General features: G+C 41.3%; 2 protein-coding genes across 3 annotated transcripts in view; one reads left to right on the top strand and one right to left on the bottom strand.

The window, feature by feature from the left end:
- Window positions 1-5,781, bottom strand: part of LOC110983176 (arylsulfatase-like) — a 183,305-nt gene extending 177,524 nt beyond the window's left edge. The window contains exon 1 of the mRNA XM_087140407.1: window positions 5,708-5,781. The gene's annotated coding sequence lies outside the window, so the exon portion shown is untranslated. The remainder of the gene's footprint in view (window positions 1-5,707) is intronic.
- The window catches only part of LOC147800658 (BTB/POZ domain-containing protein 7-like), a 51,682-nt gene that overhangs the window by 15,045 nt on the left and 21,539 nt on the right, over window positions 1-15,098 (top strand). Inside the window, exons 2-6 of one of the 2 annotated variants that reach the window (XM_087140243.1) lie at window positions 2,122-4,122; window positions 5,761-5,969; window positions 7,438-7,513; window positions 8,397-8,707; window positions 9,950-10,127. In XM_087140243.1, coding sequence (XP_086996369.1) covers window positions 2,850-4,122; window positions 5,761-5,969; window positions 7,438-7,513; window positions 8,397-8,707; window positions 9,950-10,127 — 2,047 coding nt within the window. In that variant the 5' untranslated portion in view covers window positions 2,122-2,849. Of the gene's footprint in view, window positions 1-2,106; window positions 4,123-5,760; window positions 5,970-7,437; window positions 7,514-8,396; window positions 8,708-9,949; window positions 10,128-15,098 lie in introns of both variants that reach the window. The other variant, XM_087140206.1, reaches the window with a different exon arrangement.

The following is a 15,098-nucleotide window of genomic DNA, read 5'->3' as shown; positions in this document are numbered from 1 at the left end:
AGTCAAGGATTTGATATGTTGAGTTTTTCCAATCTAACCAATAAGCCTCCTCTGAAATATACAGTGTGCCACATGTACAGTGATCATATCTGATCACCTGAAAGTCATAATTTATTTCTAAACCTGCTACATGTATGTACCGGTACCATTCAAGAACAACATGTGTATGTACATGTACCATATACGTGTATAACGTACATGTACATACATGTACAAGATAAAGTCTGTAGGCTACTAATACCATGTAGTCCTCGTTACCCACAAGCCTCATCGTGGATGGAGGAAGGACATAAGATAATATGGTACAAATTATGAATATAAAAAAGCAGAACTGCTGACCTGATTGCCTTGATCACGCATGCACCGGGCTGGCAAAGCATAGCAGGTGAAATGAATATTAGAGTTACAGCCAGTTACACTACTGGTACTATGCATAAAGCAAAGTCAGTGTACATGTACATGAATTTTGAAAATTTACATGTACATTTGAAACCAGCTGCACACTGTTACATGTACATCATATTTTGTCATGTGCATGTGTACCATATAATGTTATGTGAAAATTGTACATGTGCGTGTAATTGTGTGTACATGTACATGTATTTAAAAAATGAACTGATATACAACAATATACCGGTACATGTATACTGAGATGCACATGTGCGTGCATAAAAGTAGTTTGAGCCAATGTTGGTGCATATTCAGATTGGAAGTTTTGCCAATTTGTATAAATAGCCAGTTCAAATTGAACCATAAAAGTGGTGGTTACCAATAGCACTTACATGTACATGGATTTAAAACTCAGATGTACGGTAGATTTCCAAGAAAAAATTTTTGCTTTGCGTTTTGGTGACAGGATTGAAGCTTTAAGTTTTTTAGTGTACGCCCACATCTACCTGTCCATAGTGAGTACAGTGTACATGTACGGTGCACGGGTAGCTTGACTTAACAATATCCAATAACCCTCCCATGTTTGTTTTGATAGCATTAATTTTCTCCTCCCCCAAGGACACAATTTTCTGTATCACTTGTGCCGCCTGAATGACCGGTACATTGCACTGGTTAGCAGGCGTCAGCTCACAGCATGTGTGGAGGATATGGAAATAATGCAGGGTTAACGAGGGAAACGCTGGCCCAATTACATGTTCTGACCGCAGATTCTGCGGTGCATTTCAGGACACCACCAGCAAGTTGCAGGTTCATGCGGTGGAACATTTTCTGTGCCTCCATTTACACCACTGATTTCCTGGTTTATTCCTGCAAACCGCACGTAATGAGTGTGCCATATTAGTTTTGGCTGCAGATTTGTTAAGAGACTTAAAGGGAAGTGTGAATGCTTGTGTGCATGTAGTACTATTGTGATATGGAAGGGCTTACAGATAACTCTTTTTTTTTAGTTTTGGCCAATGGTGAAACAGTGATACTGTACAATACAAAGAATATTGTATTAACACTTCAAAACGTTTCCCTGTTTTTACATAAATTAATTAATATGTCCACTTAGTACATGTAGGTCTTTACACAGCAAGATCTGATGTGAAGCCCTGCCAAATATACACATGTACATGTAGCATTGTTCTCCATACGTAGTTCCATACTTTGCACACATTCATTTCGGTTGAGTAGCATGAAAGGATTTTTTTCCATTTTCCCTTTGGTCAGATTTTGGAAGTACTTTTTTTGTGTACATGTACCTGTACTGTAAATGAGGGATTTCCTTCAAAGTCCTGTCGGTTCCGTTTTGTTGGAGTTTAATGTGGTGAAAATAATCAGTGATGCACATGCATGCACTTTGTCTCTTCCACTGTACCACATGAAGTGCATATTTTTAACCGTCAGTTCCACATTTCATGTTGGACTGTGGTGCATGTGTATGAGTGTATGTTAGGAACAAGCACGCATGCATGCATAATGTTGGAAACGCAAGCTGCTTAGACGTGTTCCCCCTACATTCATGTTTATGTAGTTTAACTTGAAAACATACATCTACTTGGTTGTTCACATATTCAGCAATGTTGAAGCATGGCCTGCACAAAAGGGTCCAGTCACTTCCACCTCTGCAGTTCTGATTAATGAATTGTTGTCACTCATTCATTTGATTCCTAGGCTTCCTATTTTCAGGAGAGGCAGCGAGAAAGAGAGGGAGCTGACGTGTCGTGTCCCTTGCAGGAAGAGCAACATTTAGAGAGTCCACGTATCTTGCTATGACTCAGCCACGCAGCCCTTTGGCCTTTGGCAATACTCCAGCTGTGAAGATCTACACGTGCACGTAGGATTACTGAGCTGTGATAGGATCAACGCGGGGAGTGTTTGAGAGTGCACGGTGTCCACACGTGCCTTGGAAGCTCAGCGAGGGGGTGTCCCCCAGAGATGCATCGCTTCCGTGTGCTTTCAGTACACAAAGCTTAGTAATCTGCAGCGCTGCGCATACATGTACAGTTGTTACTTCAAAATACTACTGCCCAGATCAGATGACAGGCATACGGAGTTCTAAATATCGTATGTAGGAGTTCAGCAAGTTCATTTGCCCAGAAAGTGTACTTGCAAGTCATCATGGACACAGAGGAATAGTGTGGTTTGGAGGAAAGTGTTGTTCCTTTTAGTGTTCTCTGTACATGTATGTACATGCATGATTCAGCACTGGAGCTTTCTTTGGCTGCCTACAAGTGATACATGTATTTATAACTGAAAGGCTGTGTACTCATATGACCCATCACAATGTGAGAGTTTATGTAGAATCAGTCAATTTTTCAGTTCGTACGAAGCTATGTGATGCACCTTTGGATACAATTTGTCAATTAAAGTCATTTGTGTTCAACGTTAAGGCATTTCACTGGTGAGCAGTCTCCATGATGGGGAGTAATCCATCCTCATTGGACCCTCAAGAGAGGGACCAAGGAGGGGGCACCAGTGGTAGTGAGACCTCTTCACTTCCACCTCGTACTGCAGGTGGCCCCTCCCCCTCTCCACCCCATTTGCAGTGCCGTCAGCAGGTGCAAACGGGTCATCCCCATCATCAGCATGTGCTTCTCCGCGGAGAGGAAGCGCCGGAGCCTCCTTCCCTGTGCCAGGCCACGCCCATTGTGGCCAAACAGGAGAAGGAGAAGAAGAAGAAAACCAGCTTGGCCTCACTGAAGAAACGCATCGTCCGCAAGAAGAGGACAGGGAAGTCCTTAGACCATGCCCGGGCGATGAGGGAGATGGCATCAGCATGGAATCCCCTTGATGTGTACGCGCTCGTTGAGGAATATGACGCTCTCGCAGCTTTAAAAGAACTCACAATTCAGACCGATCTGGCCCGCCCGATTGCCACCTCCTTGAAGGATGACTTGCTGGATTTGTACGACTATAAGTTCTGCTCGGATATTGATTTCATATTCAGGGACACTGTTTTCCCTGTTCATAGGGCTGTTTTGTCCTGCCGGTGTCCATACTTCCGAAAGCTCATGTCTCAGTATCCCCAGTATGGAGCCAAGGTTCCAGTCAAGCTACGAGTTAGTGGCGTCAGTGTCAATACATTCTCAGCCCTGTTGCGCTACTTGTACTCGGGGGATTTCATTGCCCAGGACTCCCGTCTGGACAGCTTAGACACTCTGATCCAGCTAGGGGAGAAATTTGGCACCCCTAGTCCCCTTGAACACGATTTCAGGCATTTGCTGGAAACCGGAGAGTTCACAGATGCCGTGCTTGTCTTCTCCTCTGACTTAGAATTAGAGAAATCAGAACTTACTTCTGAAGCAGCTTCAGCACAGCCAATGCCACACAGAACCAGCTCACTGCGATGCCACAAGGCTGTCCTGGCAGCACGTTCCCCATTTTTTCGCAACCTTCTCCAGAAGAAGCAGCGATCAGGGGAGGACTTGACCGAGAGAACGTTACAGACACCCACCAAAATCGTCCTGGACGACTCGATTATACCAAAGAAGTACGCGCAGGTTTTACTGTACGCCATTTATCAGGATGTGCTGGACTTGTCTCTAGTGTTGCCGGACAGCCCCAGTGTGGGGAGTTTAGGGGAAGCCCAAGCCATGGCAGCAGGGAAGGCACCCATGAGTAGAGTGGAAATGGCCATGGAACTGTACCAGATAGCAAGATTCCTGGATCTAGGCTCTATGGCACAAGGTATGGTACATGTATGCATGAAACTACTTTGTCAGGTTTTTTTTTACTAGTGGTTGGGTTAAATGTACAAAATCAGCATCTTCTAAGGTCATTCACACATGCTTTGACTCAGCCATTTTTTATCACGTCTCCCTTCCTTCCCAGCACAGTTTGGTACCGTACATTTACATGTACCTTTAATTTCTAATCACTAACAAGTACGGCTGTGAACTCAGGCAGTTGTATCCAGTAGAGTGGAATGTCACTGTAACAAACACAAGGGTCCACTCAAAATGTTCAGTCATTTGGTATTGCAATTTTTAGTCACGGATGCACACACCCAGTCGGAACTCAAGCCCGCATTCAAACGAGTGCTGGCCCACCCCACAAAATGTTTTATTATGAGGATTTTGGGGCAAGTTGTATGTGCAAGAGAAAAAGCTAAAAAAGAAGACTTCCGCATTTAAAAAATATTTCTATCTCTTTTCATGTTCCATCATTCTGGTTGCCCTCGTTGGAAGACAAATTGCTAAATGAAATCAAGTTTTCCTTGAGAAATTTATTAAAAAATCACATGTTGGCTACATATGGGAACAGTTTCACCGATCCCGTTGATACCGTAAAATGGCACTTTAATCAATGGGCCGTGCTGGAAACCATTCTAATACAGCAGAACTAGAGCCGCAAGCATGTCTGAAACATCGGCAACAAAATTTCAAGCAAGCATTTTGAAAGTGATCAAAACTAGCAAGATATATGTATTTTTCAAAGTTTTCTCCAAGTTCAGTAACAAATTCCATTGTCTATCTGTGCATTTATTTCCTGTTTGTTGGTTTTTGAGCTCAGATCTCCTTGCTTTGTAGTGATTATCAAGCAAGGTTTTCCATACCAGATTCTCCAGTATTGCCTTGCATACACATATACACATGCATACATGTACTCGGCAGCGGACGCACACACACACATTGCATGCTATATACAGTATGCTACCCACTAACGATACAGACTGCGCCACCTGTTGGCCTTTGTTCCATAGTGAGTGCGATTTTCTTCAACTTTGAATTATTATTATCAGTTCTGAATATGTTTCTTTTATGTAAAACAAACAAATCTGTAATGTTTGATAAAAGTACACAGAAAATTTTGAAGCAAAGAGAGATGTTCGATATTCCTGAATGTTTGGTTTAGTGGCATTTGTTATATCAGTGTTTGTTATATCGGTCTTTGTTATATCGGTGTTTGTTTTATCGGTGTTTTTATATCAGTGTTTGTTATATCGGTGTTACATGTAGTTATATCGGTGTTTGTTATAATGTCGCTTTACTGTAGTAAGAATCAATTTTTCACAAAACAAGTACATAACGTAAAAAAAAAATTAACATTCCCTCATGAAACTTCATCAATAGTGTATGTCCATTATTCCAGTAACAGTGCTCTTAAGCTCACTCATCTGAACATTGTTGCCAATATTGTCGGAGAAAGCCAAGCATTTTTGATAAAAATTGATTCAAACAATTACTTTCATGAATGTTTCATTCCGGTCCCTAGCTTCCATTGACTCAGCTTTGACAAGAATCAATCAGAAGTGACTTGTTATGGTAGTTACCTTGTTGTTGTTTTTTTTGTCGCCCTCAAAACCTGTCCATAAATCTCACCCAGCTTGTGAGGACACCCTAGCCAATGCCATCTGCTCAGACAACCTAGCTTCCATCCTCAGCTGGAGCGCAGAGCCCCATGGTTCCCGTTGGGTCCACCGGCAAGCCATGCATTACCTGAGAGAGGAGTTCTCTAGCATCAGCAGCTCCCCAGTGCTCTCTGACCTCAGCAAGATACTGCTTAAGAAGGCCATCAAGTCAGACTTCTTACAGGTTGGACAGGATTCTGTTTTCTCCAAGCAGTTAGCCCTGCTAAATGTAACAAAATTTAACACAGGTGAAATGGCAACCTGGTGGAATGCAACCAATCAGGGTTAGAATCAAGCCAATCAAAGTATACAAGTCACCTGTCTTTTCGTAAGCCAATCACAAATTAGGTAAGAACTAGAGATGAAAAGTGACAAGGAATGCCATTATCACAGTTTATTGAAATAGTGTGTGAGCTGACTTGGGACAGAATGATGTTTGTAGACTGACTTGTGATGACTTGTGCTCTGTGACTGACTCCGTTACAATTTTACAACAAATTACAATGCTGCATTTCATTGCATTTTCAATGGACTGGATGATCAACATCCATGACACTGTTCAGCTGTTTATTGTTTCCTTCCACATTATTGACTGCTACATGTACATGTACATGCGCAGTACACTGATTAATCCAACCGATCCAATGAATGCACAGTTGTATTGCTGTAAGACTCAGTTGTATCAGGCAAGATTAAGAATGTAACAACTCCAATGTACTGGTACATCAGCTGCAGTCTGTCTTGATAAGTCTCTTAACAAAAGACAAAAATACTCCACCTGTTCATCCTTCACCTCCAATGAAAGCCCAGTTTTAAATTTTGTTATTTGTCAATCTCAATCCTCACCCACCTGCTTACTAGTGGAGATATCTTATCTCATCTAGTTACACCCATCGAGCCTTTAGGGTTTGGCTCACCAAAAGAAATGGTATATTGAAATGCCAGTTCACATGCATCGTCTACATTGTGAGTTTTTCAATGAGACATCAAACTGAAAGAGAAAAGCCACTGATGAAATTAAGGCATGGACTTATCTTTAATAATTCAAGGACAGGAAGAAATCTATTAAACCATTTTTCCTTGAGAGCCTTAAACCACTGAGTTTACAGACACCCATAATCAAAAAGATAATGAAAATATGAGATGAATCTGGCAACCAGAATCAGAATTAGAAGCCATTTCTGCGCCACCATCCTTTTTTCACACTGGTGGTACGTGCATGTTACATTTCTCTCAGACCAACAGGGTGTTGAGACTTGCCAATATGCATGCACGCGCCCCAGTTAAAACCAATGCTTGAGTGTGATGGCCCTGCAGGAATGGTATCTCCTCGGAATTGTAGGGAAATTGATTTCAGTGAATTAACATAAACCTTTAGCATTGCCCTGAAACAGGAATCCCATTGAACATCCACAAGAAAGTTTCAGGGTTTTGAGTGATAGCACATTCGGTATGCAGTACAATTGACCTTTTGTATGTACCATACATGTAACCTCTATTACGTGCAAACCACAAAACTTGTGCCACATGATGCTTATTGCCGTGCAGGTTCCATGTACATTATTAATATGCTAACAGAACTTTACACCAATAAAATTGAGGTTGGCTTGATGAATAGTCACTAATTTATGCACACTTGTCTGTTCTACTAGGCCAGTGAAGCTGAAGTGCTGAAGGCAGTAGTCAAGTGGGGAGAGCACCAACTTATTAAACGGATGGAGGACAGAGGTGAAATTACTTTAGTGATTCTGAGTTTAGTTTATGGACCTCACAGATCCCTTAAATTCACCAGGACACGGGGGAAGATTATTGAAGGTTGAGGAAGGTGGATCCCAGGTTCTGTTAGATTGCATTGGGCTTGATACACTGGTGAACTCCCAGTAATAAATTGATTGGGACCACGAAAAGGAGAAGTGTCCGTGTAGTTGTGGATTTGGGGGCATTTAGTTTTCAAATTGTTGAATTGGTTGAGATGGGAAGGTTGGATGGAGGTACATGTCAGGTTGGATTATAAGGCTGGACTTTTTGGGGGTATCTTTATCAACTCCTTTATATTTGTAATCTATATTCTGAATGGAAGGGTTTCCCTGGCATTGCCATATTTTTAAAGGTTGACCCCATGCTAAACAAGTAGGTCACTGCTTCTGAGAAGTAACGTGGGTTGTCCCGCCATCTCCATCTACATGTAGGGGCATCAGACAGTGATTGGAAGGCAAGAAAATAAGTGCACCGTAAATTTCTAAATACCAGTGTACACAGGACTTTGATTGTAAACTCAGTAATATAGGATGTGGGGTTGGCTGTATATAAGGCAGTTATTTATTCATTGGTGAATGTGTTGCCCCTGTCTCTAGCTCTGAATAGCAGTCTGAAGTCTTATCCTGTTCTAAGGAAAGATTAACAAGCTCTTCTCCACTTTTTCTCTTGCTGTCGACATCAGTACTGATCAAATGTAATTTCTTTTGTCTTATCAAATACGTCCATTTAATGATGTGCCTTCTGTGTCTAATGTTTGTGTATGTTTCTTTCCTACTGAATCATCATTGACGGTGTCAATGCAAAAGTAAATGTTTCAAACCTGAATTGAGTGATTTCATTTGATCCAAAACAGAACCCAATCTGGTCAGCAACACCCAGCACAGCGTCAGCCGCAAAGGCATCAAGCGACGCGACCTGGACAACCGGGAGCTGCGAGAGATCATCAGCGACCTGCTGCCCTTGGTCCGCCTGGACCACGTCATCCCCCGCAGCCATGAGACGCTGGCCAGTGCTGTCAAGCGGGGGCTCATCCCCACCCCGCCCTCCCACATGCTCCCCGGGGATGAGCTGAGTGCCCCCCAGCACAGTCTGTGGGTGTCGGGCAAGCGGCGACGAAACCACCCCCGGCCAAGGCTGTTCACGCCCTATGTGGAGGAGGCAAAGGTACCAGGGCGTAGCTTTACCTTACAGGAATTTTTTTAAGGGATGCAATCATGCATGGGGAATTCCAGAAATTAGGGGTCCATTTTTTTTTCGTGTCCCTGTCACATCTGACATATGATTTTTTAAGTTCAGAACACATTTTGTAATTTCCAAGAATGATGAATTAATGCAAATTACCTGCCAAACAAGTAGTAATAGTTTGAAATCAATTCCAGTGATATTTTCACGTCAAATAACAACGGTCGGATGACACAAAAATGTCACACTTTTGGACCCCTTAATTTCTGGAATTACCCACATGTGCTTAGCAGAGTGGTACAGAAAATTTTCAGTGACTTGATTTTTGATGGTCAGCGTTCCATTTACACAGATGTGCACAGAAATGTGTGCTGTCTCGAAGTCTGTCAGCATTCTGGCATACATGAAACTGCCAATAGAAATACACAGATTCAAACATGCACACACCTCCACAGATGCACACATCCTCTACACAGGGAAATATTGTTTATGGTCACACCATGGAAACAAATTGTTGTAGGGGTAAGTGTTGGCTCTGAGAAAGTACGAGGATTTAAACAGTGTTCTCTGTCCGTCTTTGCTTGTCTATTAATGTCTAGCCCCCACAAAGGTGAAACTGCTGTACACTAGGTCCATGCAGCAGGAAACTCGTCAGCATTATTTACATGTGTGCTAAAGTTCAGGTATACTCCTCCAGAGCAAAGAGGCTATAGGTTTGTATGCATCTGAGTAAACACTGGGCATCGTTAGGCATAATCCTTTGAACGAAATGTCAGGATTAACTTGGCATTCTGCTTTGTGCAGTGACCACATATGCCGTGAACTCAATCTTTTCTGACATTTTGCTGAGCGGCTTCCGAAAGCGACTCAAACCCAACTTCGTACAGTCCACCAGTGGCACTGTCTTTGCACTTTGATGGCAGAACCCTTGGAAAGTGTTTATGGCTCCAGCAAAATATTACTAAACCAAGTATGAGATGTAGCCAAGTAGAGAATTGTTAAACTGTGATTGAACAATTTAAAGCAGAAGTGTAATCATTTTGTCAAACTCCATCTGGATGTTTACCAGTAGTTCGCGTGTACATCTCTTCAACCTTTCTTATGCCATCTTGCAAACGGCCTCCAAGAGCTTACACCTCTGTCTGTCGATAACGAGTGCCGAAACCTAGATTGCAGCATAGCCTTAATTTACTGTATTGTGCTTTTACTGCCCTTATCCCACAGAGTATATTGGATGAGCAGATGGTGTCAGACATCGACTCGGTACGCCTGAGACGAATCCGCATGTCCTACGTCCCTGACGCCCTCTATATGCTGGAAGACAGAGGGGAGTGCTCCTCCGATACCAACACAAGTCAAAGACAGTCAGGACCACCAGCTGTTATCACAAGTGCATTTCCAAGTAAGTGTGCTCGTAGGTGTATGTCCATCAGTGGCGGATCTGGCAATTTTTTAAAAAAGGGGAGGGGATGTACCTAGCATTATCACAAAAGGAGCTGCTCCAAACTAGAGGTAACCCTTGACATGTGAGTGTAGCATATTGTTTTCTTACTTTTTGTCTTAATAGAAAAGATTGTTTTAAATATTGCACTGGTCATTGCAATGTATTCAGTCAGGCTGGGGGTTTCTAATAATGTTATCCCTCCCAAAATTACTCTCTCTTTTTCTTAGGGTTCAGTGTAACTAAGCAGTCTTTTTTTTTTCTAACGAGAGTAGTGCTTGGGTGAGAAGAATTTAAGTACTGTTGTACTAAAAACTTGTCAAGCCTTATTTGAATTCTGCAAATGTGACTTGAGCCACTGATGGTAGTGTCGAAGTGTAGCAACCATTGTATTTATGCATTACAACTGTCATGTTTGAATAGCGCCCTCTATAGTCCACAGTAAAGCCTTTTTGTTCCTGTACATCACAGGGCCAGTGAATTGCAATTAAATATTGAAAAGCTATGATAAATATCCCAGGTTCCATAAATCGGATGAATACCAATTGCCCTGTAAGGTGTTCAGAATGCAAATGATGAACCATCCTTTCACCTCTTGTTCACAACTTGTCGGATAAAGTACAGGCTTTTTAGTGATACACTGCCGTCCAAAGGTGATCACTCCTTCTAGCCTGTGATCACTCCTTCTAGCCCGTGATCACTCCTTCCAGCCCATCTCTATTGTTTCAAAATCTTTCCTCTCTACTAAATTAATGGACTCCCAGACCCAGTTTTATCTTCTATGCCATGCATGTATATATTAAAACTCACAGGCCTGGCTCCATCACTCTGCAACAGGGTTTTTGTTCTCATTTTTTGGCTTGTTTTGGGGTTTTTTATTGTTTGTTTTGTCTTGTTTTACTTTATGTAGGGAGGGGGAGGTAACTGTATTTTGTATGTCTTGTTTTGATCGCCCTGTAGCTCAGCAGATAATGTTGGTGTTGTAACAAAAATATCATTCGCCCAATGTTTTCTCTCTCTCTCTGTGTGATCACTAAGTCATACAATGGGTTCATCGTCACCCGCTACAAAATTCTGTTCTCCCAATTCTTTCTTGCCTGAAGCTTGTTTGTACTCTGCGTTTTCCTCGTCGTCCAGATGCTAAAATGCACGCACATCTGGCTATTCTGTGTACTATACATGCAGACACATGTACAACATCAGTTGGGAATAAAATTTAGATGACAGCAAGTATGTATGTTCTGCTCAAGCCCCATGACAAAAGTAAGAGCTTACGGAGACAATGTTTCATTGTTTGTCAAACTGCCAAGAGCTTGTCTGCTGGCATTGGTCATTGACCCTTGGGCCAAGTCCAAATCAACTAGCTGTGGCTAGGCGTATCCCACGTGTCTGTGAAAAATTATTATAGCCACTAACTAGTGGCTTTGTTAGGCACTTGTGTTAATTAATGCATGTATTTCTAGCCACAGCGGGAACTATAATTTATGTTATGATCATTTATTTACATGCATTTGTGCAACCAATGATTAAAAACAATCACAGAAAATTGTATTAGTGAACTGAGAGAAAGACTAACATTAAACTGTACAATATGTTTCAAACAGTTAACAAGTAACAACAATTTAACAAGTACAGCCTGATTTCATTTAATTCACAAAAATGTCAAAATGTTTTGGATAACTCCTATTAGATTGTCAAATCTGTCTTCATTACTCATAGTCTGTCTTCAATTTTTGTTTCACATATTGTGGAACCGCTCACAAAGGTAAAAAAAACCTTGACAGTTTACCTTTATTGTCATGTACATGTAGATCAGAGGTGTTGCATGTGCATTGCTGAATTTCCTGTCCAGGTAACTTTTGTAATTTCAAGGACAACAAAAAACTCAAAACAGTCATTTTTTTTTTCTTGTGGGTGCAACTTCTTAACCCTAACCCTCCTCAATCCTTCACCTGTTGGAGGACTGAGGAGTGTTAGCGTTAAGTTAAATTGAATTTAAGGTATTTTTAAATCTCTTAAAGTCTACCAGTTTGACACGCTTTCTACCTACAGTGTTTATCAAATGATCCAGGAGGAGCTGTCCTCACAAGCATACTTAGATAACCTTACCAACCAGCATTGTCAATCAGAAAAAAAGCTGATGAACTTTCCAGTCAGCTGGACTTACCAGTTTTGCCACAGGAGGTACTGGTAGAGATAAGTTCAGTCGAAATTAAGAAGCTATGACACCCTCTTCAGTCCTTCATTTTAAAGGAGTGTGATCACGGAGGTGCTCCTACCGTGCTCCTCAACACTCCTAAAGGAGTGTAAAAATCACGCCCCTAAAGAAATGTAAGGGCACTTTACAAATAAGGAACAATATGACAAACACAGTGGATAACATCACCAAAAAATGTACAACGTGTGCACTCATTAAATTTGTGCGGGGAACCCTCCAGCAGGTCGGACCATAATCATACGTAAACACTGTCATGTTCGCATGTGCATGCACACGTGTTGGTTTATTTTTTCCTATATTGATTGAAGTGGGTCTGTTACCGTCTGCATCAACTGAACAAAGTTGAAGTGCAATTTAAACTTTCAAAGCCCCTTAGGGTTTTTTTTTTAAAGAAATGCTTAAATCAGGATGAAAAATGTTCACTTCCACTTTTATTTCAATAAAAGGGACATGTACCTGATGTACAACTGTCTTGATGTGTAGGTTGAAACTTACATCAGGCACAGATAGTGTATGTTTAATTCGCAAGTATAAAAATTCTGGTTCAATGTTTGTGCAGTATACGTGTTAAAGGACTTACAACCGGCTGATTCGTTAGCAGCAGCTTTCCAAGGTTGGACAAAGTCAGTGTCATAACAGGGGTGATGCTACCGGTAATAGCCCACCAGGTTAAATTTTTCCAACATTTCAGTGTTCATAGTGACTTGTGCTTGGCAGAAGTAAGCCAAAGTTCAAAGGTGTACACTACAGACCTTCCACAATGCTCCCCTTGGGATTCATGGCCTGTAAATCACCTTGTGTAAACACACCTGTCTGAACTCTTGGAGGTTTTTATGTGATTGTCAACAGAGGGCGTTTTTTCCCTAAGCAATTGATCTTCAGGGCTGCAAGCCAGGCCTATGACTCATTCCATTGGATGATTCTAGAAATTTCACCCTGCGTGTCTGTGCTGGCTGTGTTGTAGGGCTGTATGGTACATTCATGTTATATTGCATCAGTGTCATGATTCAGTCACATGATCAGACCACATGTTGGAGGGCGTGAACTCAATGCAAACCAGCACAATGTGTTCCGGGGTGAAGGGTCGATAACCTTAATTGATGATGTGCGGGTGTTGACAACCAGTAGTTCTGGGAACTCATTACTACTAGTCTCCTCTTAACTAAATTACTGCCGGGATGTTTGCCTCGTTTTGTTCCGGTTAGCCGGGAATTATTTCATCATTGTTCATTCTTTGTCTTGAGTATCCTTCACAAGAGAAATTTTTTATCAGGAAAAAAACAGGTGTAGAGTTAATAAAAAGTTGTGGCAGCATTCTGCTCTTACAGTACTTTTACGGCAAATTCCTGTAATGAATATACCGGAACATGTACATCCCTCTCCTTTCCTCTCCACATACAGAGTATGCTCAGGATAATTTTGTTGTGAAATTTTCTTTTGACTTTTATTTGATTTTTGAGAAGTACATATACATTACTAACAGTACATTTTTTTACAGTCAAGAAACTACTCACCAGGCTTACATTTAGAAAGGGGAATACTCAATACTTTATATAGCCTATAGCACTTACACACAGATTGAAACTTGGAAATAAATTGAAATTTTTGGGGGGTTTTAAAGGTTTATAAAGGTTTAAATTGTCGGGGAAATATCAGCAAAGTGCATTACTGTTGTTTTCAGTTCTCGGTTCTGCTTGTTGTATTCATTGATCGCTGTTTTCTTCATTTCCAATTGTGAGAATATGTTTCAGTACGTGATGAAAAATTTGATATTGTCCATGAACACAATAGCACAGAAGGAAGTTCCTTATTCTTGACTGTAGTACACAACTATTAAGCACCACCTTGAACTTTGCTTCAACAAAATATGTGGACAGCGATAAGTGTGATAAACCTCCAGCTGTGTTGTAAACAAATACACTACAGCTTTGTTGCTAACATCTTTCAGTCTGATAAGACCTTGACACCCTTTTCTATTCTGGCGAATGAACCAGAGCTCGGTTTCTGGAAAATGCCTTTCTGGTGTGGAACCTTCCCTGAGCTGTTTACGCGTATTGTGAATCAGAAAGCGTGTAAGTCACAAAGGTACATGGACAATGTGCGTTGACTGCAGAGCTCTTTGTCTGTTTATTCAAAACACGTACATGTATATTGTAAATTGCATGATAGGCAGTTGGTGCCAACTTTTGCAAGCTGTTTCCCATTGGATGGGCACAAAAAGTTTGCAAATGTTGAAAAACTTACAGCTTACTGAATAATAAAAACAAATTTAAATGCAGCTTGTCCGGACTGTCCTAATTAAGGAAATGTACCTACATAGTTTTCAAAATTGCTTAATATCACTGACTTCCTACAGTATCCTTGCTTCATGTACCATTGCTAACCCAGCCTTCCAACTCTAGCACAAATTTCAAAGTTGAGTGGTTAGGATGTCTGCACTAGTAAGCAGGCAATCACAGGTTCATATCCCAGCTGTTAAATCCATCCATGCTGGGCAAGCTTGTGATTCTTTGTAACTCGCAGATCACACTGAGAATGTAGTGTGAACATATTCATCCATGTGAGGGCAAAGCCCAGTATAAAAATTAACCCCTCCCAGACTCAAAGCTAAATTAATAGCTTTAGAAATAAATTGATTTTAAATCCACTCCCCATTGAAAAATCAAGGAAGGATGGGGGGAACTAGACTTCAATCAGAAATGAGTCGTGAGCTC

This window comes from Acanthaster planci, linkage group LG01 (genome assembly GCF_054643075.1).
Source record: "Acanthaster planci isolate LZ-2023a linkage group LG01, COTS_SCS, whole genome shotgun sequence".
Classification (NCBI taxonomy): Eukaryota; Metazoa; Echinodermata; class Asteroidea; order Valvatida; family Acanthasteridae; genus Acanthaster; species Acanthaster planci.
This window is presented reverse-complemented; position numbering and strand designations above follow the sequence as displayed.